We start from the raw sequence: 22,659 nt of genomic DNA on the forward strand, positions 1-22,659 counted from the left end.
GATAACAAACTACAACTCCCAGCCTGCTGTGTCAAAGGCGTGACCCTCCCGCTCAATGTCCTTGTCCAAGTTAGGTCTGGTGTCTCATTGGTCGGTGAGCCGGTTTTGTTATAAGTGAGATTGCGTGCTTCTATCACAGCGGCGTGGCGCCAGGGAGTAAAGGTAAGAGAAAATACGCAGTTAATGCTACCTTTAAAAAATTAAATAAAGTAGCCGACACCATTTGGGATAAATGGGAATGTTGAGAACAGGCGTTTATATGTTAAGAGCCATTAAAATGTATATATATTATTTATTATTATTTTTTTATTGTGAGTGAATGTTGTAAAACGGGCGTTTTGCGGGTAACGAGGTTGTCTCGGCGCACAATGCAGAGATCACAACCTAATGGCATCTGCCTTTTCGCAGTGCAGGTTATAAATGTATGAATTAAGTAGCCATGTTTAGTGTGTGTGATTACTATGTGTATTTTAGATTTAGTCTTTAGTTATTTAGTTATATTCTCTGGAATTACTGCTTTTACGTCGTTTTCAATTCAATGCCAGTCGGGCCTACCGGCATCTAATCTCGGAAACTCCTAGAACAGTAGAGATATGGGTTACGCAAAATCCGGTTCCTCTTGAGCAGCATGGTCAGTTTTGGCTGCGATGTCTTGTAATTTTTATAAAAACACAAATAACACAAACTTTTAGCAAGCGTGCTGCCTGTATCAGTGTTTTTGTTTAATAAACAAAGGGCACCAGATACGAGTGGGACAGCTAAGGAAGGCCTAAAGTTAGTAACGTATGGCAAATGTGATCGGGGGAGAAACAGACCGGATAACTACTTCCGTCTTGCATTGTAATAATCACACGTTTTATAATAATAATTAAAGAAAATACGTAGCATCTTGATGAAATAACTGTTTATTCTGTTTTACACTGTTCGTGCTACTCTCGCATCCTGGAACGTCGTCGTCGCCTTGATAACTGATCCCTATTTTGAGGGCAACCCCCTTCTCGTAGTAGGCACACCGGTGCTAGGCCATCCTCTTTATGCGGGGATGCTGACGAGATACCAAGTCAGAGACCCATTTACAGACCAAGGCTATTGTGGAAGAGCTCAGTCATTAAAACAAAGCATATACACTGTACACAATTTACCAGGAAAGATACGTCTTGGTTTATGATTAAGGATTCATCTTGTGAAACATATTTCAGTTACTTGATCATGAAACATATGTACGTTATGTGAAACTGCAAATGAATGACTGATCACAATTAGGGTGATGACTATTTGTGTCCTTGAGGAATTTGTATAATTCTGCTTTTTATATATATATATATATATATATATATATATATATATACTGCAATACCCACTACCCCATCCCCGTATGTATTAAAGATACAGACTGTAGAGTAAAAGGGCTTGTTTCTGAAAGAAGCCTGTTGATAAGTGAGAATATACAATGTGCAGATGGTCTTGCTTGAGCCACCACAATGCAGCTTCATAAGTTATTTGTTAATTTTAAAACTGGAGTGTTCTGCACTTAGGTTGCTGTCTTCCATTGGAATATCATCGTCTTGATCTGCAAACATGCCCTCTGATCTGGCAAAGAAGAAGGCAGCCAAGAAGAAGGAAGCAGCCAAGGCTCGCCAGCGGCCAAAGAAGGGCAGTGAGGAAGAGAATGACGAGGTGGAGCAGCAAGAAACCCAGGAGAACGGGGTTAAAGATGATGGTGAGAAACTGAACAATATTAAAAAAACAAATAACATGGTGTGTTTAAGTGATTTTGTTTTGCACAGATACACATGAAGGTCCGTACTGTAGCTTTTCTTTTTAAATACATATTTAGATCTTGTGGGCCAAATATCAGAATAGTCGAACGAATATTTGACATGTATTCAGATAGAAAAATTCAGATGTTTGTATTCGCTAGAAATGACAAATACCTTGCACTTGTTTACCACCTCGCCAAAAATTGTGCTACCGCAGGATCAACACAACAGCCCTTGAGCCTCTATTTAAATGTTTTAGACGGCAAAAAGTAAACCAACCAGATTATGCACGTGCAAGCATAGTGCTCTCTATGGAAAGCCATCTGGATCAAAAAAGCATTGTTCTGCTTTAGCGCGAATGAGAATCTCATAACAGAAAAAAGGCAAGCATGTCATTCTGAAATGCCTCTCTTAAACAGTGCCCAACTTGCTGTAAATGTTGTGTAGTGATTTATATACAGAGCATCAAAAGAAACATCACTATTATACCACATTTATTTTTGGAAAAAAAAGGTATATAAATGATGGACATCATGGTCATTCATGCTTGAGTGACTATGACTGAAGCATATGCACTTAATTAATGAGACAGTTGACTGGATATGGAGTGATTCCAGCTGTTGAATTGCAAGCTTGAATAAAAGCAATAAAGAAAATCAAAGAAAAGAAAACAATATGCCACGTCTGTCAAGAGAGCAGCGCCTTTGTGCAATCGGCATGTTGGAGGCTGGACTAGGGCAATGTACTGTGGCTCGCTGTCTTGGGTTCTCCTAGGCTGCAAATTCTAACCTGGCGAGATGGTATAACCAGACACACTCTGTCAATGACAGGCTACAAATTGGGAGACCAAGAATCACAACACCTGCCCAAGATTGACGGATCATTTTGCAGCATCTTCCTGATGTCAGTTGTTAATCGGCACAATAAAAAGTCACTGCACCTGCTCTAAAACAGTTTGTCATTTTTCGATCACATCTAGTGAATTTTATCCAAATACAAGTGATAAGTTTCTTTTGATGCTCAGTATAGATTGTATTATATATTTTTTGTTGCGACCTATGTGGAATGTAATAAATGAGAACCAAATGGTGAGACTTTTTCCCCATCATTTTACAATGCCATTTCCACGTTTGTTTTATTTGAAGTGTTTAAAGTTAAATTTCAGTTTGTTTGGTTTCATTCTGCTACAATAAGGCACAGTAATTAAGTTTCAACTACAGTTTAACAAGCCACTTAACTTAATTTGGGGTTAAAATAGCTTGTTACTGGTTATGAAACAAACTGACTTTACTTTCATTATACAATTACAGAAATGGCAAGGCTGACTGAGGAAATGGATGAATTTGAACTTAAGAAGACTGAAGCACGAGCAGTTACTGGTGTTTTGGCCTCGCATCCCAACAGCACTGATGTGCATATCATCAATCTCTCTCTAACTTTTCATGGACAGGAGTTGCTCACCGACACCAGTCTGGAGTTGAACTCTGGCAGACGCTACGGTCTCATAGGGCTTAACGGCACAGGTATTGGATTTATATGTACAGTAAAACCATATCAATGAGATGCAGACCGTTTTGTATTTTAACACGTATTTGAAATCAAGCTTAACCACCCAGCTGCCCATTTATTTTGGCAATTTCCATGTTAAATGCTCTCTTTTGCTATATTTTTAAATGGATGCTTTTTTCAATTGGACTTGAATAACAATGTGTTTACAATTGTAGCATTATAATATAGATCATTGTGTGTGTGTGTGTGTGTGTGTGTGTATATATATATATATATATATATATATATATTATATATATTTTTTTTTTATAAATTTTTTATTTTACAATGGCAGCATTATAATAACGTGCAGGTGTATCACTTTTTAGAAATTATTTTTTGTGTGATAGATTTCAAAGCAGATGCACTTCAAACCCTCATCAATGCTAACGTCTTTATCTAGCACATATACATCACAAAACTTGCATCGCAAGTTTTCAATCACGTCATATACAGTATCTTCCCCAGTTTCAGGAACGGGTGTATAGCCCAGTTATATGAATTCTGTGAAGTGTAAGTACTAGGGGTGAGACCGAATAGTCGAACATTCGACTATTCGATAACGATGGCACCTATCGACAAGTGAATCCAACATTCGAAAGTTAAAAAAAAAAAAAAATGTATATATTGATTTTATTTTAAAGCCTGTACTGCTGATTGGCTCTCTATGTAGCGGTAATGAAGATTGACTGGAGGGTGGGATTTGTTATTTCTTGTCTGTGATTGGCTAAACTAGAACGTACCTCGGCTAACGATGGCTTCCTCACAGAAAAGTTCTGCATGGAAATACTTTGACAAAGTAAATGAAAACACTGTTAAGTGTAAAATATGTGCAGTGCAATTAAACTACCACAAATCTACAACTGGTATGTTAACCCACCTAAAAGCCAAACACCCTTCTGCGACGCTAGCAACGACAGAGAAGGAAAGAGGACTGCAACAAACCGCCATTGCATCCTTTGCGGTGAGGCCTCGTCAGTGTGACAACGTACGTGCTGAAAAAACATCAGCCCTTATTGCTAATATGGTGGCAAAGGATATGCTTCCCATAAGTTTTGTTGAAGGTGAGGGATTTCGGGAGTTGATGAAATTTGTGGAACCTGAATACACAGTCCATGCACGAAAAACCCTGCACTAAAACAATTACCACTCGACTCGAAAAAAATGCATGCCGATTCAGCAGCGTCTGTCCGCAGAAACTTGTCAAAGGCTGAGAAGGTGGTGATTACTACAGATGCGTGGACTGCACCGAATACCGAGTCGTACGTCATAATAACCTGTCATTTCATTGAGGATTGGGAAATGAAAAACGTAGTTCTACAGACTCGCGCCACGCCAGAGAGGCATACAGCAGAGAATCTCGCAAATGTGTTAAACACCGCTGTAGACCATTCGGGTTTAACTAGGGGGGAAATCACTGCCTGTGTTCACGACAATGCCAGCAACATCACCTTCGGAGTTTGTTGAATGGGACTCGAATTTGTGCTTTGCACACACTCTGCAGCTCGCCTTCAACGATGGCTTTAAACTTGGTGCCACACATAATGTAGTCGGTGCGGCCAGCCGTTTTGTGTCACATTTTTATCACAGTGCAATAGCTACTCAGGCTCTAAAGTTGAAACAAAAACAACAAACTCTGCCTGAGCACCGTCTGCTGCAGTATTGCTGGACCTGATGGACATGCTGATTTTTTTAAACAAGAATAAATGAACATGATAATAATAATGGACATTGCTAGCCCTAACTATTCCTAAAGTTTTTGTTAGGATTTATTTTTTGCTTCCATGGAAGGCTAGTGCGTTAATGCCACTCAGGCCTTTTTGTTCATTCATTCATTCATTCATTTATTAATATTATTAAGCTAGCTACATACATACATAGCAAGCTATTGCCGATACAGGCTATTTATTTTTTATTCACTGGAACTCGAACCCACAGGTATGTTGCCGATTTGATTTAACGTAGACCGGTAGTCTGCATGTTGTGTGTGGTTTGAAAACGTGGGAAAAGTAAATCGTTTAGTTAAGTGGATTGTATAAATTAGCTAGCTAGATAGTCTAATGCATTTTGTATTTCGCTGTTATGACCGGAAAACATTATTGCCACAAGGATGCTAATGTTAAGGCATTTGCCTCGCAGCTCACGTTGCTAAACTATTATTGAATGAAAATTAAATTAATAATTGAATACAAATTATACAGGAGACGCCAATATTTTATAAGCAAGCGTTATTTTTTTTTTTTAATTGTCACAACCTTTATAGTTCATTTGAAATTGTAATTAACGGAAAAGCTTGTGACAATATCGGTAAAAAAAAAAATAACACTTGCTTGCAAAATACGAGAGTCTCACACGAGAGTTGACAGGTATGCTTATGTTATTGCTGCTGTTATGGCATTTCTGTATGTTTCCTAATAGGAAGGTGATTTTTTACATAGCCTAATGTTTATTTAACAAAGTTGTGCGCGGGGGGGGGGGGGGCGACTATTCGATTAGTCGACCTCAACAGCTGTGGAATTATTGATAGTCAAAATATTTGTCGTGCACATCCCTAGTAAGTACAATAAATAGGTCGTTTTGACCAGTACCAAACCTGACAAGGCTTCCTTACAACCTGTAGATACACAGGCATCCATTTTTCAACCTCAGCTCTGTGTATACAGACAACCTGCTCTGTCAAGCACATTTCTTAGTGACTGCTGCCATCTGCCAGTAAAAAATACAACTGCATACACTTTTGTTCTTAGTTGTGTTCTTAGTTTTTAATTGATGCGCATTAAAGATGTGTTAAACTTTGCAGATGCACTTATAAGCGCCTGTATGCAATTCTCACGGGAGTGACAAATTTGGACTCGCATGCACTCCACGTGGAAATCGCGGGATAAGCAGCTGGGTGGTTTAAACTTAAACCTGTGTGTAGTCGATGCATGCCTATTGCATAATATTAACTTGACTTACCCTGACAGGTAAATCCATGTTACTCTCTGCCATTGGTCACCGTGAAGTACCAATCCCTGATCACATTGATATCTACCATCTCACTCGTGAGATGTCTCCCAGTGAAAAGACTGCCCTTGAGTGTGTGATGGAGGTGGACCAGGAGAGAATTGTACTGGAGAAAGAAGCGGAAAGGCTTGCACATGAAGATGGTGAGTAAAATAAAATAAGTACAGCTGAAGACTTGGAAGTGCAGGCTTTAGATTCTACATTATTAAATGAATTTGACCCTGGGCAAGTCCTTGTACTCAACCAATGCTGAGAACTGGTTTGATGCAAGACTGTACTAGCAACTTTGCGAACTAGGGGGTGATTTGTATATGAGGCTAACTATAGGCATAATGGAAGGGACCCCATACTGCAAAACAGCATGTTATTTAAGGTCTCCCTTCAAAATAACTGGCTAAACAGTACTCTGAAATTGCTGGACATCAGTACTGGAGATGCATAATTAAGTAGAATACTTTTCTGTTCTGTTAATCCATGGCTGCTTTGTAGCGGAGTGTGAAAAGCTGATGGAATTGTATGAGCGTCTGGAGGAGCTGGATGCAGACAAGGCAGAAGTGAGAGCCTCGCGCATCCTTCACGGTCTGGGCTTTACTGCAGCAATGCAGAGAAAGAAAATGAAGGACTTCAGTGGTGGCTGGAGAATGAGAGTTGCTCTTGCCAGGTGAGGAAGGATTTACATATATGTACACTTAAAATGCAATGTGTAGCTGTATACGGTGTAGTTTATTTTAATTGTATGATGCTGTATATACTGAGGCTTAGTGATGATCTGAATAACTTTTGGTGTCACTATTTAATTTTCATGATGATTTCCTGTTGCACATTAGATGCACAGAAAAATACAGCCCTTGGCTATAGGAGCAATCCCCACCCCCCCATTCCTGGTTTTGTATTCAGTGTGGGGCATGGCTCTGACATGATGTAATAAAAGGCCAAATGAAAGCACCACTGCCATTCAAGCACTTTTCTTCATGGGACTGTCCCCTGGAAAAGCCTAAAATGCAATATTAAGGCATGCAGTTCATGAGAGGTTTACTGTGCTAATGTTTCTAAAACTGTTCTTTCTAGAGCTCTGTTCATAAAGCCTTTCATGCTGTTGCTAGATGAGCCCACAAACCATCTGGATCTGGATGCCTGTGTGTGGCTAGAGGAGGAGTTGAGTTCGTAAGTGTTACATTGCAAGCCTGACCATTTTTAAATGCAGCCTGGATTGTCTCTACTAAAGTTAAAAGGTGCTTCTAAAGTAGCAGTATGTTGAATGTCAGTGAAGCTTTTTAAACAAAATGTTTGGTTTGCATTCTGCTTTGTATACAACTATCCACACAAGTACAGTGCACTACGTGTGTGTGTGTGTGTCTCGATCTATATCTATGAACTTTTTTTTCTTCTGTTTAGGTTTAAGAGAATTCTAGTACTGATCTCCCATTCACAGGACTTCCTTAATGGTGTTTGTACCAACATTATGCATCTGCAGAATAGAAAACTCAAGTATTATACAGTAAGTTACGTTTTTCCAGTTTGGAAACCAACTTTTATTTAGAGCTGATGGGTTTTGGTTTGGTGGGGGGGGGGGGGCACTGCTGTGTTATGATGCAAACAAAAGGCCGAATTGTAGTGCTGCTGCTGTGCAGTATGTTCTCAATGCAGTGGTGCCGTGACAAAAATGGACCGAAGCGTTTTTCTGAACCATCAGCACTGTCCCCTTATGAATGTGTGTTTTTTTTTTTTTTTTTTTTTTTTTTAAAGGACTTATCTAGAGAGTCGGAATCCTGGTAGTACTACTTTTTCATTATATTAATAGCTCTAGTTTACAGTTGTGGTGGATGAGTATATTCCTACCATTCATATTGAAAAACATGTAATTGAATAACTCCAATATTAACACCTCTCCTGCTAAATAACTCATTTTACAAAAGTGCCATTCCTATTTCAAAGGTATTAACAAATCTCTGTTTAAACAAGGGTAACTATGATCAGTACATTAAGACCAGGGAGGAACTGGAAGAAAATCAGATGAAACGTTACAACTGGGAGCAGGACCAGATTTCACACATGAAGGTAAACACTGCCACCTCGTGGCTCTCATCAGAATTGCTCTTGGTGCACCTACACATACACAAGTTAATTGAACCTACCACCGTAACAATACACTAAGGACATGGTCCTGATAGGATAATTGTACAATTCATAACACGATCAAATGATCGTTTTAATTGTTAAAATACAGTAAGTTGGAGTGGGGGTAGGGTGTATTTGCAAAGCTTGGTAACTTGCATAATAGTTTGGATATGAATGTGATTTGCTAATTTGTTCATAATTACTTAAACATGACATGAATTTAAAATAAGTTTATACTGAAATAAGCTGCTAAATGCTCAAATCGTCCATTACCGTGTTTTTTAAATAACCACTGTCTTTTTGAGCTGTCTTTCTAGAAGTGGAAAGCAATATACCGATCTTTTATAGACCCGAATAGCTAGATGATCATTCTGAAGCAAGTCTTTGACTGGATAGATAATTGACATTTTATTTATATATTTTTTTTTTCCCCCAGAACTATATTGCGCGATTTGGTCACGGCTCGGCTAAGCTAGCCAGACAGGCCCAAAGTAAAGAGAAAACCCTACAAAAAATGGTGGCCTCGGGTCTGACTGAGCGAGTGGTAAATGACAAGGTAAATGCTTTTCATATATATTGGTGTAACTGTAGGGCCCTCGAATACCACAAGATGACATGTTTTTCATTATGTCATTTGTTTGAACTTCGAACCATTACTCTTTACATTTTTTCTTCAAGAAAAGTAATTGTTGTTGTAGTAGTTATATATTCAATAAGGAAATTCTTATTCCTTGGTTTTGTGTTCAGTATGGGGGAACTGTTGTGATGCGATCTAACAAAAGGCTGAATTGTAGCGCTGCTGCTCTGCAGTATGTTCAGTGCAATGTCACCGTGACAAATGCACTCAAGTGTTTTTCTGATCTTCCCAGTGTCCCCCATATAAAAGGGCCAATATCCCCTGACCTGAGGTGTTAATTGGGGAATAACTGACCTAGTACAAACATTTTTTAATTTATAGATTCCTGACCTAAGCAGAATGAAATTGAGTAAAAAAAATATTAGCTGTGGCAGGGGTGTGCAATTCATATCTCCAGACGCCCAGGACAACAAGTTTTACAGTCGGCCAAGTACGATTTTTTTTTTGTTAGGAAAACTCCAGTAGATTTCTAGGGTGTTATGCAAGGTCTTAAACGCCTAAACTGCAGAAGTTTTGCACATTCAAATTAAAATAAAAAAAGCTTCACTCAAACGCAAAGCAAAAATATATACAGTACACAAACCCTCTGTAACACATTACTATTCCATTGCATTTGTCTATAGTAGGAGCCCAGTAAAGTTTGACGGACAGCTCTATATTTAACATAATAAAAATTACAAAAACCTTAACTAATTTTATATGTAACGGTTTAGCAATTATTTATTTAAAAAGCTACCTAATCTCGAGTGGTTGGCAGTAGGTTTGTAAAGCTATAGATTGACTTTTTAATACAACTTTGCACTGTGAGACTGACGGTACAACGGCCACAAAAAAAAAATTGTTTATCCAATGGCCATATAGGAAACCAAAAAGTATTAAACAAGCATCATCACTGTTCTTCTGGGTAATGTAGTTCAGAAACCAATCCTTTAACCCTTCCGCTCCTGTGAACATTCTACCTGTTTGAGGTCTGACTGACAACGTGACTTTTGGCTTGTGTATCAGGACAAATATCCACCGAAAGTATACCTTTCTAAACAGCTGAGCATTTGAAGATTAAGAGAATAATATGTTCGCTCTGAAATATACAATTACCTAGTTTGAATGTAAAAAATGTTTTAAAATGTACTCAAATTCATTTCTTTAGAAATGTCTCCATAAGTGTAATTTTAGTGATCTCCTGCCTAAAAACTGTAAAGTATCTGATAGCCACAACTCTAAGGAAGTAGGATCGGAAAGAATTTTAAATACCATGTCGTCCTTGTTTTCATTTTGCACCAAATTGTTTGACGGATGCGTAATGTGAAGTAGTTCACCATCAGATAGATCTGTCAACTCAACATCTGCTATAAGCATTCTTGGTTAGTACGCTCTCTGGTAATGCTGTGCTTTAAAATCATGGCATATACGTTAGTCGAAGCCTAAGATACTGAAAAGCTGCACCTCCTAATAAAAGGTATCTCTTTTGGCCTGGTGTGTGAAGTCAGATGTTTTGAATCGATTTAGTTTAATCTTTTTGTTTTGCCATGTGTCGTGCACAAAAATTAGATGCGCTCAGTTTTGGCAAGTATGTTTGGACTGAATTACGTCTTAATTTCATGAAGTAAATATTTTATTAAGCACCAATTGATTGTGTTCATTGTTTTAATAAAAGCAAAATAAGTTATTTTCTATTTGTGTGTTTTGTGAGAGGGCAAGTAGATTTGTAAGAAGGACAAGTAGTTTTTGTTAAATATGCACACCCCTGAATGGACTTTTCAACATTAATATTTTATAGATATTGACAACTAAACAGAATTAAATTGTGCATGAGAAATACTACTGATGGAACATTAATTTTAGGCAGCAGTGTGGAGTAGTGGTTAGGGCTCTGGACTCTTGACCGGAGGGTTGTGTGTTCAATCCCCAGTGGGGACACTGCTGCTGTACCCTTGAGCAAGGTACTTTACCTAGATTGCTCCAGTAAAAACCCAACTATAAAATGGGTAATTGTATGTAAAAATAATGTGATATCTTGTAACAATTGCCCTGGATAAGGGCGTCTGCTAAGAAATAAATAATAATAATAATAATTTTATTACACATGACTGAAGCCCAATTTGATAATTATTAGTCCTAAAGGGAACCGGTAAGTGGGTGCTAGGGTTCCTTTCCATCCTGATGTACATGCCTGCTAATCTGTTGCATCTTTTACCTTGCAGACTCTGTCATTTAGTTTTCATCCCTGTGGGAAGATTCCTCCTCCAGTTATCATGGTTCAGAATGTCAGCTTTAGATACTCTGACGGGGTAAGTTTCCTAAAATATTTAGGAATTCAGTTAGTCACAAACCTAAATGTAATGTTGAAATACATTGTTATTCCCTTCCTTCAGTCACATTTCAACACCTATTGCACTTTTTTAAATGTTTATGGCAGTCTTTTTTTATAGTTCAGAAACTCGTGTTTTGGGCACTGCTGGAGTATGATGTAACAAAAGGCCGAATGATAGCGCCACCGCCATGCAGTATGTTCTCAGTGCTGTGGTGCAGTGACAAAAATGGACCGAAGCGTTTTTCTGATCCACTGGCAGTGTCCCTAAGCATTCGCAAAGATTAGGGCTAACTATTGTACAAGCTTTGCCCTGTGATAGACCTGCTGAAAACAAACTTTTTTTTTTTTTTTTTTTAAGCCACTGATCTACCAGAACCTCGAGTTTGGTATTGATTTAGACACAAGGGTGGCTCTGGTTGGTCCCAATGGAGCTGGAAAGTCTACGTTGCTCAAGCTGCTTGCAGGAGAGGTAAGGATGTATATCTTTGAAAGAAATATGAAACTTTATAAACAACTCTCATTGCATCATAAATATTCTAACTTTTAATAATTTTAGGGATTCCTGTGCACACCAAACTAAAGCTACATTATTTTTTTTTTATTTGCTAGGTGCTTCCATCAGATGGCATGATCAGGACACATTCCCATGTTAAGATTGGTAGATACCATCAGGTAACCTTTTTTTTTTTTCTTTTTGTAGAAATATGTATTGCCTTGCACAGAATTTGCATGACAGTATATCTATAAACAAAGAATCTATACAGCTTCTGGTCCCCCCCCCCCGACTTACAAGGGAAAGGCTACGTGTAGTGATCAACATTTAGTTTTATGTTGTGATCCTATTTCCTCTTACGTGGAATGTAAAAACGAGAACCAAAATTGTGTTTATTGTACAGCACCACTTTTTCCATTTATTTTAAGTGGTTGTATATTTGAGTTATCACTTGCTTGTTCATCTAAAAAGGCATAAGTAAACCTCAGTAATGCTATTAATGTGTTCTTTGCCAGTTTGTTTCTTGCAAATAAAAAACAGTAGGGATGTAAAGAGAAATGCAATGTCTACATGTACTGTATTGGTAATGCAAGGCCTTCACAATCTTTTCTCATGAGGTATTTTTTTACTTTGTATACAGTTACATATAATGGCTTTGATTTTATGTTTAGCAAATTTAACAAATATACGAATACAGGACAACGTCGCATATCCGACTCACTGTGGACCGGGGTATAGGTGGTTATATGAATGGTGGATTTTCAAACATCTATAGAAAATGATATACACATGCACAAATAGGTTGCTGGACAAAAAAAGTGCAAACTGCTTTAAACTTGGAAATGCTTTACTTTTAAAAGTCAGAGAACATAAATGAGATGAAGAATACATTGCAATGCAGTTTACAATGTACAAGCAGGCGTATTACGTGATCCTGCTGAAAGCACTTCGCAGCCAGTTTAAGCCTTGAACTGAGGATCGCCATCAAGCATAGTGTTTAACTGTTTGACTGTCGCTCGGAATTGTGTTTTTGTTACTTTCATGTGAATATGGGGCTGTTCAGCAGAAGAGTTTTGAATTGGCTGTCAGCCCCATTAACTGATTCTTGATAATTAGTTAAGTCCTGTCACTTATAAAAGGTGCAGCTGCGCTGCACAGGGAGGTGTTTAAAGGCGAGCTGAAGCTTAATGCTTAGAGCTGCAAGTGACTAGTTAAGGAATAAAACTGCGAGAGACTTGCCTGTTCTCCAGTCTCATGGGTATTTGTGTTGTGTTTCTTTATTTTGGCCACTGTACCATTTTGTTTTATTTTTGGTTCATTATTTAATAAAGTCCTGAGCGCTGATGCTGAATTAATTTCCTGGCCTGATGTCACTACTCAAGCCATCCTGTCCACAAGCACCTCGCATTATTTTTATTTTGTACTGAATGATTTTTGTTGACCCCACAAATGATTTTAGATGTGGTTCTGCCTTTTATAATTTTTTTTTTTTTTGCTGATGGCATTAACATGGTACTAACTCTGGGTGGTTAATTGGTCAGAGCGGTTATGTGACTGTCGTATATGAGATGTACTGTACTTGTCAATTTTGAACAAATATATAAACATAAATACAGTTTGTCCCAGCACTAATTTTATCAAGTACTTTTGAACTCTCCCCTAGTCTAACTGTTCAAACAATATTATAATATAGCTAATGTATTTTGGATGCGTGTTAAATGTTTAATTGCACCATCTTGTTCTCAGCATTTAACAGAGCAATTGGAGTTGGACCTGTCTCCTCTAGATTACATGATGAAATGCTACCCAGAGATCAAAGAGAGGGAGGACATGAGGAAAATCGTTGGTCGATATGGACTAACTGGTAAACAGCAGGTATTGGCACCGTTCCTTTCAGTTATGCTTCTTCCAGCCATCGGTGTATGTGTCCAGTTCTGATGGTTGTATTAAGCACACCTGGGCTTTAGATGAGCCACAGTTCTATTGGCAAAATGGTTCTTCCCCCGGAACCATGAGGGCTGTAGCTAAAACCTGGTTCAGAAAGTTTCGCTTCACACTAAGAAATGTAGGAAACAAAAAATATTGAGTTAAGATAGTGTACGTCAAGATTTTAAAATGATGTTACCCACAAAGTGTTAAGGTATATGTACAGAGAGCACTGCTAAAAGAGAATTGTCATATTTCCTCCCAGGTGAGCCCTATCCGAAACCTATCTGACGGTCAGAAATGCCGGGTGTGCTTTGCATGGTTGGCCTGGCAGAACCCTCACATGCTGTTCTTGGACGAACCTACAAATCACCTGGATATTGAGACCATTGATGCACTGGCTGATGCCATCAATGAGTTTGAAGGAGGAATGATGCTGGTCAGCCACGACTTCAGGCTTATTCAGCAGGTAAGGAAGACACCGCTGGTAGGGTGGGTGTTGGGGTTCAAGGCTGACACTGGCTTTGTGCTTTGGAGGTACAGGACTAGAATAACTAGTTGTTATTGAGCTTGTGTGAACTAAGACTTCTGCTCTTGCTGTATCCATTTCTCCTGGCACCCTCTACATATTCCTTCAATTGCTGGCTTCCAAAAGTATATGTGAATCTGTTTGTTTTGTGGCACCTTCTGGTCCAGTTTATTTTGAATTTTTTGAATTTCAGTTATTGAGTTGCATCCAAGTCATACCCTTTCTCCACTTGAAATGTTACACAATACTTCAAATCATGCATCCAGACTTGAGGCAGCAGGGTCAAGTTAAATGTATTTGATTTGACTTGTGTGCTTATTTCCATTAGGTGGCTCAGGAGATCTGGGTTTGTGAGAAACAGACCATCACCAAATGGAACAGAGACATCTTGGCGTACAAGGAGCACTTGAAATCCAAAATGATACGTGATCCATGAACATCTTCCTGACGCGACTACCCAGATTCGTAATTCGTAGTGGAAAAGACTTCCCCTGCCCCCCCCCCCCCCCTTTTTTTTTTTTTTTTTAAAAGCATGCTGAAACAGCCCAAGACTCCGCCCTCCCCCCACCATCTTCTCACTGCATTCAAAATGGTAACCTGAAACCATCAAACTGTCATCTATAGCCAAGAACTTCATTCTGTGTACTGTCAGAATAAACAATCTTCGAACATTTGGGCAGCCTCAAGCTAGTGATATGTGCACTTAACTTTGGATTCAAGAACTGTTTGGTCATTTTATTATTTAACAATGTATCTGCAATAAAGGTTTATTTGAAACCAGAATTAAGTTCAGATATACAACTGTTATAACTAGTAATTTTGTGGTGGGGATGGGGTGACAATGTCTGGAATCTATTGCATCCCTTTATACACAAATTGTAATTGCTGTAAATGGCAGTGACTTACTAAAGGGAGGTATTCTGTGCTTCAAAGCGACTATACCATATGCACATTACTGTTGTAATGTGTAATCAAATTAAATGACATGTTAACACATTATACATTATTTACGTAGTGGATGTAAGGTGGTAATAGCTTATTTAAATTTTTACCTAAACCTTTAACTGCTGTTAATTATGCATATTGTTTCATGGACCTTACTTGGCACTAATTGTGGACTACCTTACACAATTTAACTTTTGGGTAGTCCAAGATTAGTGGTAATTAGCCGCATCCAAGTTTATGGGATTCAGCCAAATACTGAATCCATATCAAAAGATTTGCCCGAATACCGAATCTACAAAAACTGTCAAGGAAACTGTTGAATGAAAAACAGACTGGCACCCACTTACAAAGGCCGCGCACAGTCGATAGTTTTGAGCCTTTTAGTAAATAGTATTTTTGTTACCGAATAGAAATATATCCCTAAATAAGATTTCAATTTGAAACATACACGATTTACCTCTAGCCCCCCTCCTGCCACAACAGAAACGTCAAAATACAGAACCGGTTACTTTACCTTTTACGCAGGGCCGTCATGGTCCCCGGGGAAGGATTGGTATGTTCTTCTGCACCCCCATGGTACTACATTCATCCGACTTTGCAGCATACTGTAGTCTCAACCAAGCAATGATACTTGCAATCTTAGCAGTGTCTGAAGAAGATCATTTCAACCGGTACAGTATTTTGATAATGGGTTTGAAGGAAACTCAACGACGTGTAGAACTTTCAATATCTCAATTAAAATCTGCAGCAGGATAGTTTACTTGTTCTCTCAAAGTAGTTATGTTCAAGTTATTTACAGTATTCAAACTTTTTTTTTAGTTAAGTGAATACTTTTTTTTGTATAAACTCCACGTCTAATAGTCATTAATCGGAAGTTACTTAACATTTTTTAGCATAAACTACATTTTAATGGTTTTGCTATACACTATTTATCCTGTGCCAAAAATAAACCACTCATCTCTGCTCTTAATAGCCTGTATTGGTAAATATATTTGTATTTTAAGCAATATAACCAATCATTCTCCAATTGTTTACCACCAGCTGAAGAAAGTACTTTATTTATTTTACACAATACATTTTTTCTAACAAACTGCTGCACCACGTTGTTTTGAGCAAATTATATATCTTAAAGGAATAATTCATACTGTGGTATATATTGTGCAACTTTAGAGTTCTTTTAAAGTTTTTAAAAGTCTATAAAAAAAATACATAAAATTGCTATGCCTTTTTTCAGCTTTTTGGTGTAGTAAAATATGAAATGCGAAAGTTCAAATCATTGTGTGAAAGGAAGTGTTTGACAGCGCCTGGATACAAAATCATTACACAACAGAAACACATCGGCTCGGTGTGCAGTACTGGAGTTTTTCTTTTTAATGAAGTGGTGGGAACGCAAAGGGTCTTTTGCAGGGCTAGTTGTTTTAAAATATTTTATATATATTAAATAAATCAGGGCCCCGGGGAAATTTCCCCGTCCTCCCCGCCCTCTCAGTGGGCCTGCTTTTACAAGAAAGTAGAGCTGCATCTTTGCCATAACCCACTATTTTCTTTAATGACGTTTCAACCTGTGTCAAATGAAATCAGAGTAGGGTTGCCAACAAGCTCCAGAATCTTGGGACACTTTTTAAGGAAAGTCATATTTTGTAACTCGCCTCTCTAAACTGCAATGTATTCAGTGAAGTGAGTGTGAATTGTGCGAACTGTTGCTAAATTAAATGAAATGAATTGTTTTACTTAATTGTTACCAAAAGCACACATGCCTGTGAGGATCATTTCTATCAATTAGACCTATAGAGCAGCTGATTGACTTGACTGGGTGGGACTGTGTGAAGCAAGACATTAAACAAATAGAAACTTTTACCTGTTGCAACAAGGTTAAATGAAAGAGTGCAGGTGAGTTATCAATAATAATGGTATTGCACTATTTTGATAGATACTGTTTACTGTCTAAAAAAAAAAAAAATCAAGCAATACAATTGATCATTGTTACAAGGCTCTCCGGATAGAATCGCCATCACAAACAATTATATACATTTACTAAACTGCTGAAGCAATGCACATGCACTTTACATGTCGAATACATGCCCCACATGTCGACCTGTTCCTATCCAGTTTTAAATAACTTTAGCATAACAGAGGCAGAAGTGTTAAAGGGACTAGGAGCTGTTAAAATAAACAAATCCCCTGGGCTGGATGAGATCCTCCCAATAGTACTCAAAGAAATGAAAGAAGTTATTTACAAACCGCCAACCAAAATCATGCAACAGTCTCTTGACAGGGGTTGTACCGACAGACTGGAAAATTGCAAACGTAATACCGATCCACAAAAAGGGAGACAAAACCGAACCAGGTAACTACAGACCAATAAGCCAGACTTCTATTATATGTAAACTTATGGAAACTATAATAAGTTCCAAAATGGAAAATTACCCATATGTCAGCATGGTTTTGGAATGGAAGATCGTGTTTAACTAACCTGCTTGATTTTTTTGAGGATGCAACATCGACAATGGATAATTGCAAAGCATACGACATGGTTTATTTAGATTTCCAGAAAGCTTTTGACAAAGTCCAGCATAAAAGATTAATTCTCAAACTGAACGCAGTAGGGATTCAAGGAAATGCATGCACATGGATTAGGCAGTGGTTAACATGTAGAAAACAGAAAGTACTGATTAGAGGAGAAACCTCAAAATGGAGTGAGGTAACCAGTGGTGTACCACAGGGATCAGTATTAGGTCCTCTGCTATTCTTAATCTACATTAATGATTTAGATTCTGGTAGAGTAAGCAAACTTAAATTTGCAGACGACACAAAAAATAGGAGGAGTGGCAAGCACTGTTGCAGCAGCAAAGGTCATTCAAAATGATCTAGACAGCATTTAGAACTGGGCAGACACATGGCAAATGACATTTAATAGAGAAAAGTGTAAAGTACTGCACGCAGGCAATAAAAATGTGCATTATAAATATCATGGGAGATATTGAAATTGAAGAAGGGAACTATGAAAAAAACCTAGGAGTTTATGTTGACTCAGAAATGTATTCATCTAGACAATGTGGGGAAGCTATAAAAAAGGCCAACAAGATGCTCGGATATATTGTGAGAAGTGTTGAATTTAAATCAAGGGAAGTAATGTTAAAACTTTACAATGCATTAGTAAGACCTCATCTAGAATATTGTGTTCAGTTCTGGTCACCTTGTTACAAAAAGGATATTGCTGCTCTAGGAAGAGTGCAAAGAAGAGCAACCAGAATTATCCCGGGTTTAAAAGGCTTGTCGTATGCAGACAGGCTAAAAGAATTGAATCTATTCAGTCTTGAACAAAGAAGACTACGCGGTGATCTGATTCAAGCAATCAAAATTCTAAAAGGTATAGACAATGTCGACCCAGGGGACTTTTTTGACCTGAAAAAAGAAACAAGGACCAGGGGTCACAAATGGAGATTAGATAAAGGGGCATTCAGAACAGAAAATAGGAGGCACTTTTTTACACAGAGAATTGTGAGGGTCTGCAACCAACTCCGGAACCAACTCCCCAGTAATGTTGTTGAAGCTGACACCCTGGGATCCTTCAAGAAGCTGCTTGATGAGATTCTGGGATCAATAAGCTACTAACAACCAAACGAGCAAGATGGGCTGAATGGCCTCCTCTCGTTTGTAAACTTTCTTATGTTCTTAAAACCTGACCTGCCTTAAAGTGTCCTGAGATTCTGGAGCCTGTTGACAACCCTATCTGAGAGCTATGATGAAGTGACCTGAATGATCTCCCTGTGAAATAAAACCCATGTTGATTTAAACAAACTGAACAAAAACAAAGGAGCCCCGGGAGTATAACCCAAGGGGTTCGTCACATCAGATTCAACGGCTTGTAAACATTAAGCAACATGTAAATGTGAAAAGATTAGCATCACTGATGTGCAGAGGTTAAAACTAGAAAGACCCTAAGCACATGTCTGTACCATTGATAGGACCAGAGGTTAAATCAATGTGTCTGTACCATTGATAGGACCAGAGGTTAAATCAATGTGTCTGTACCATTGATAGGTTCTCCTTGTTCTTCTTTACGCTGAAGATAGTACTTAATGACTTTTGCTGTATGTTTGGGGTCGTTGTCATGCTGCAGAATAAATTTGGGGCCAATCAGATGCCTCCCTGATGGTATTGCATGATGGATAAGTATCTGCCTGTACTTCTCAGCATTGAGGAGACCATTAATTCTGACCAAATCCCCAACTCCATTTGCAGAAATGCAGCCCCAAATTTGCAAGGATCCTCCACCATGCTTCACTGTTGCCTGCAGACACTCATTCGTGTACTGCTCTCCAGCCCTTCGGCGAACAAACTGCCTTCTGCTACAACCAAATATTTCAAATTTTGACTCATCAGTCCAGAGCACCTGCTGCCATTTTTCTGCATCCCAGTTCCTGTGTTTTCGTGCATAGTTGAGTCGCTTGGCCTTGTTTCCACGTTGGAGGTATGGCTTTTTGGCCGCAAGTCTTCCATGAAGGCCACTTCTGACCAGACTTCTCCGGACAGTAGATGGGTATACCAGGGTCCCACTGTTTTCTGCCAATTCTGAGCTGATGGCACTGCTGGACATCTTCCGATTGCGAAGGGAAGTAAGCATGATGTGTCTTTCATCTGCTGCAGTAAGTTTCCTTGGCCGACCACTGCGTCTACGGTCCTCAACGTTGCCCGTTTCTTTGTGCTTCTTCAAAAGAGCTTGGACAGCACATCTGGAAACCCCTGTCTGCCTTGAAATTTCTGCCTGGGAGAGACCTTGCTGATGCAGTATAACTACCTTGTGTCTTGTTGCTGTGCTCAGTCTTGCCATGGTGTATGACTTTTGACAGTAAACTGTCTTCAGCAACCTCACCTTGTTAGCTGAGTTTGGCTGTTCCTCACCCAGTTTTAGTCCTCCTACACAGGTGTTTCTGTTTCAGTTAATGATTGTGTTTCAACCTACATATTGAATTGATGATCATTAGCACCTGTTTGGTATAATTGTTTAATCATACACCTGACTATATGCCTACAAAATCCCGGACTTTGTGCAAGTGTACCTAGAAGAATTGATGCTGTTTTGAAGGCAAAGGGTGGTCACACCAAATATGGATTTGATTTAGATTTCTCTTCTGTTCACTCACTTTGCATTTAGTTAATTGATAAATATAATCTATTAACATGTCTATTTTTGAAAGCATTCTTACTTTACAGCATTTTTTCACACCTGCCTAAAACTTTTGCACAGTACTATATATATATATATATATATATATATATATATATATATATATATATATATATATATATATATATATATATATATATATAATGCAATACACATGTAGTTTTAAAACATGTAATTGTTGCAGTAAGTTAAAATTGGTTTCAAACATTACAAGTGCATTAGCTTAAAAATCACTTTTGTTTTTAAACTGTTAGGAAATAAAATTCTACAAACACCAAATTCTAGTAGACTTGTCTAAGATATTCTAGTGTAGAGTATCCTGGGATGTATGGAACCTCTTCAGAATGATAAGTACTTTTTTTCACCATAGGTGGCACTATAATCTAAAACAAAACACTGTCTCAGTCAGATATCAAGGGTGACGTCATATAGAAGGTTTGCTGTCTAACCACATTCTTTCAGGGTAGCTGTAGATGACAAAATGAAGAATGTCCACGAGCATCTACCACATATTACAGCTCAGTTAGGATTTTGGGACAATTCAGGTTGACAATTCAGAGAGCTATAGAGAAAAAGCCAGGTGTACTAAAACATGCAGTGAACAAAGCAAGTTGAAATAAATACAATTGCAAAACTAAAATTTAGGAGGTTGAAATTGTGGTTATTTGAAACATTCAACAATTAATATAGTAGAATTAACTATTACATTTTTTCATGCCTCTTGGGTGGACTAAATGTCCCACATTTTTTGGGAAGGAAACACTTTTTGAAATTAGTGAAAATTCTGGAGTATTTATGATTGGATACCTTTTGTATGTACTGTTGCAGATAAAAAAAGTGATTTCTCTTATTTCTAATTGTTCCATTGAAAGATATACATGAAAGTAGAGATTCAGCTTTAAAATAGTTATTACATAACATGCATCAAATGAAAAATAACATGCACAAACTAATTTCATACTTTGACAAAAGTATTGGGCAATCAACATATTTTATAGGAAACACATTGTTGCTAATTATTGACAATTATCATGATTGAAAACCAACACCTGATAATTGTAGTATAAATAAATACATAATCAAGTCCTGGAAAATAAATTAGAAATTTGTGATTCAAGAAAGCAACAAAAATGGTTAAAACTAAAGAGTACAGCAATGACATCAAAATGGCAGTGATACAACTAAAGGAAAAATGAGAAACTACCAGAAAAATAGCAGAAACACTGAGTTTACTGAAATGCACTGCGGGCTATTACTGACAAACACAGGCGAACAAGTACGACTGCAATTAGCTCCAGGTGTGGAAGACTATGAAAGATTTCTGCAAAATCTGGAAGAAGAATTGTTCTAGCAGCCCAGCAAAATTCTCTGATTATTGCAAAAGATTTGACACAAGAATTGAGAGACGATGGTCAAGAAACTCACAAGCGAACAATTCACGATACCTTAACAAGATGAATGTCCAGAGGCGAAAACCAAGATGCACACCTCTGTTAAAAACAATACACAAAAGAAAGCGATTGGAGTTTTCCATTGAATACTTGAAGAAGCCTGATGATTTCTTCAACCACATTTTATGATCAGATGAATCAAAAATATAACTTTTTCACCAAGAAAGCAACAGTATGTTTGGAGGGAGAAGAGAATTTAAAGAAAAGTTAATCATGCCCAGTGTTAAACACGGCAGAGGTTGTGTGATGATATGGGCTTGTTTTTCTTCTTCAGGCACTGGCAACCTTTGTATTGTAGAAGGATCAATGAATGCTGCACAATATCAAGACATTTTGCACTCTCATTTGTTACCCAGTGCTAGAAGGCTTATTGGACGGAAGTTTGTATTCCTGCAGGATAATGACCCTAAGCATTCTGCAAAGTCTACAAAGGAATTTCTGAAAAAAAGGAAGACTACAATTATAGATTGGCCATCTTAGTCCCCAAACTTGAATCCCATTGGGACATTGTGGATTCACTTGAAGGCTGCTGTTGCAAAAAGGAAACCAAAGTCGATTGCAGAACTCAAAGCTGTATGTGTTGAAGAATGGGCAAAAATATCCCTGGAAGGATGCCAGGAACTGACTTCAAAATACAAAAAAAGACTGCAAGCTGTAAAGGAAGCAAGGAGTGGGCGCAAATACTTTTGTCAAAGTATGAAATTCGTTTTTGCATGTTATTTTTCATTTTATGCAAGTTATCAA

General features: G+C 38.0%; 1 protein-coding gene across 1 annotated transcript; it reads left to right on the forward strand.

Annotated features, from left to right (window-relative positions):
* Positions 1-32: 32 nt before the first annotated feature.
* Positions 33-15,111, forward strand: LOC117435491 (ATP-binding cassette sub-family F member 2-like). Its single transcript, XM_034058692.3, has 15 exons — positions 33-162; positions 1,536-1,720; positions 3,071-3,283; positions 6,275-6,457; positions 6,804-6,975; positions 7,383-7,478; positions 7,710-7,812; positions 8,277-8,372; positions 8,869-8,988; positions 11,271-11,357; positions 11,739-11,849; positions 11,990-12,052; positions 13,620-13,748; positions 14,065-14,268; positions 14,657-15,111. The coding sequence occupies exons 2-15, from the start codon at positions 1,579-1,581 to the stop codon at positions 14,762-14,764; spliced, it is 1,827 nt and encodes a 608-aa protein (XP_033914583.2). The 5' UTR covers positions 33-162; positions 1,536-1,578; the 3' UTR covers positions 14,765-15,111.
* The last annotated feature ends 7,548 nt before the right edge of the window (positions 15,112-22,659 follow it).

The sequence above is a fragment of the Acipenser ruthenus genome, chromosome 3 (genome assembly GCF_902713425.1).
Source record: "Acipenser ruthenus chromosome 3, fAciRut3.2 maternal haplotype, whole genome shotgun sequence".
Lineage (NCBI taxonomy): Eukaryota > Metazoa > Chordata > Actinopteri > Acipenseriformes > Acipenseridae > Acipenser > Acipenser ruthenus.

Excerpts from the sequence above, each read along its gene's own strand:
- LOC117435491 (XM_034058692.3), top strand. The coding sequence starts at position 1,579 with ATGCCCTCTGATCTGGCAAAGAAGAAGGCAGCCAAGAAGAAGGAAGCA. Across the intron at positions 6,976-7,382 it reads ATGAGAGTTGCTCTTGCCAG|AGCTCTGTTCATAAAGCCTT; the intron begins GTGAGGAAGGAT and ends TGTTCTTTCTAG. Across the intron at positions 8,989-11,270 it reads AGCGAGTGGTAAATGACAAG|ACTCTGTCATTTAGTTTTCA; the intron begins GTAAATGCTTTT and ends TTTACCTTGCAG.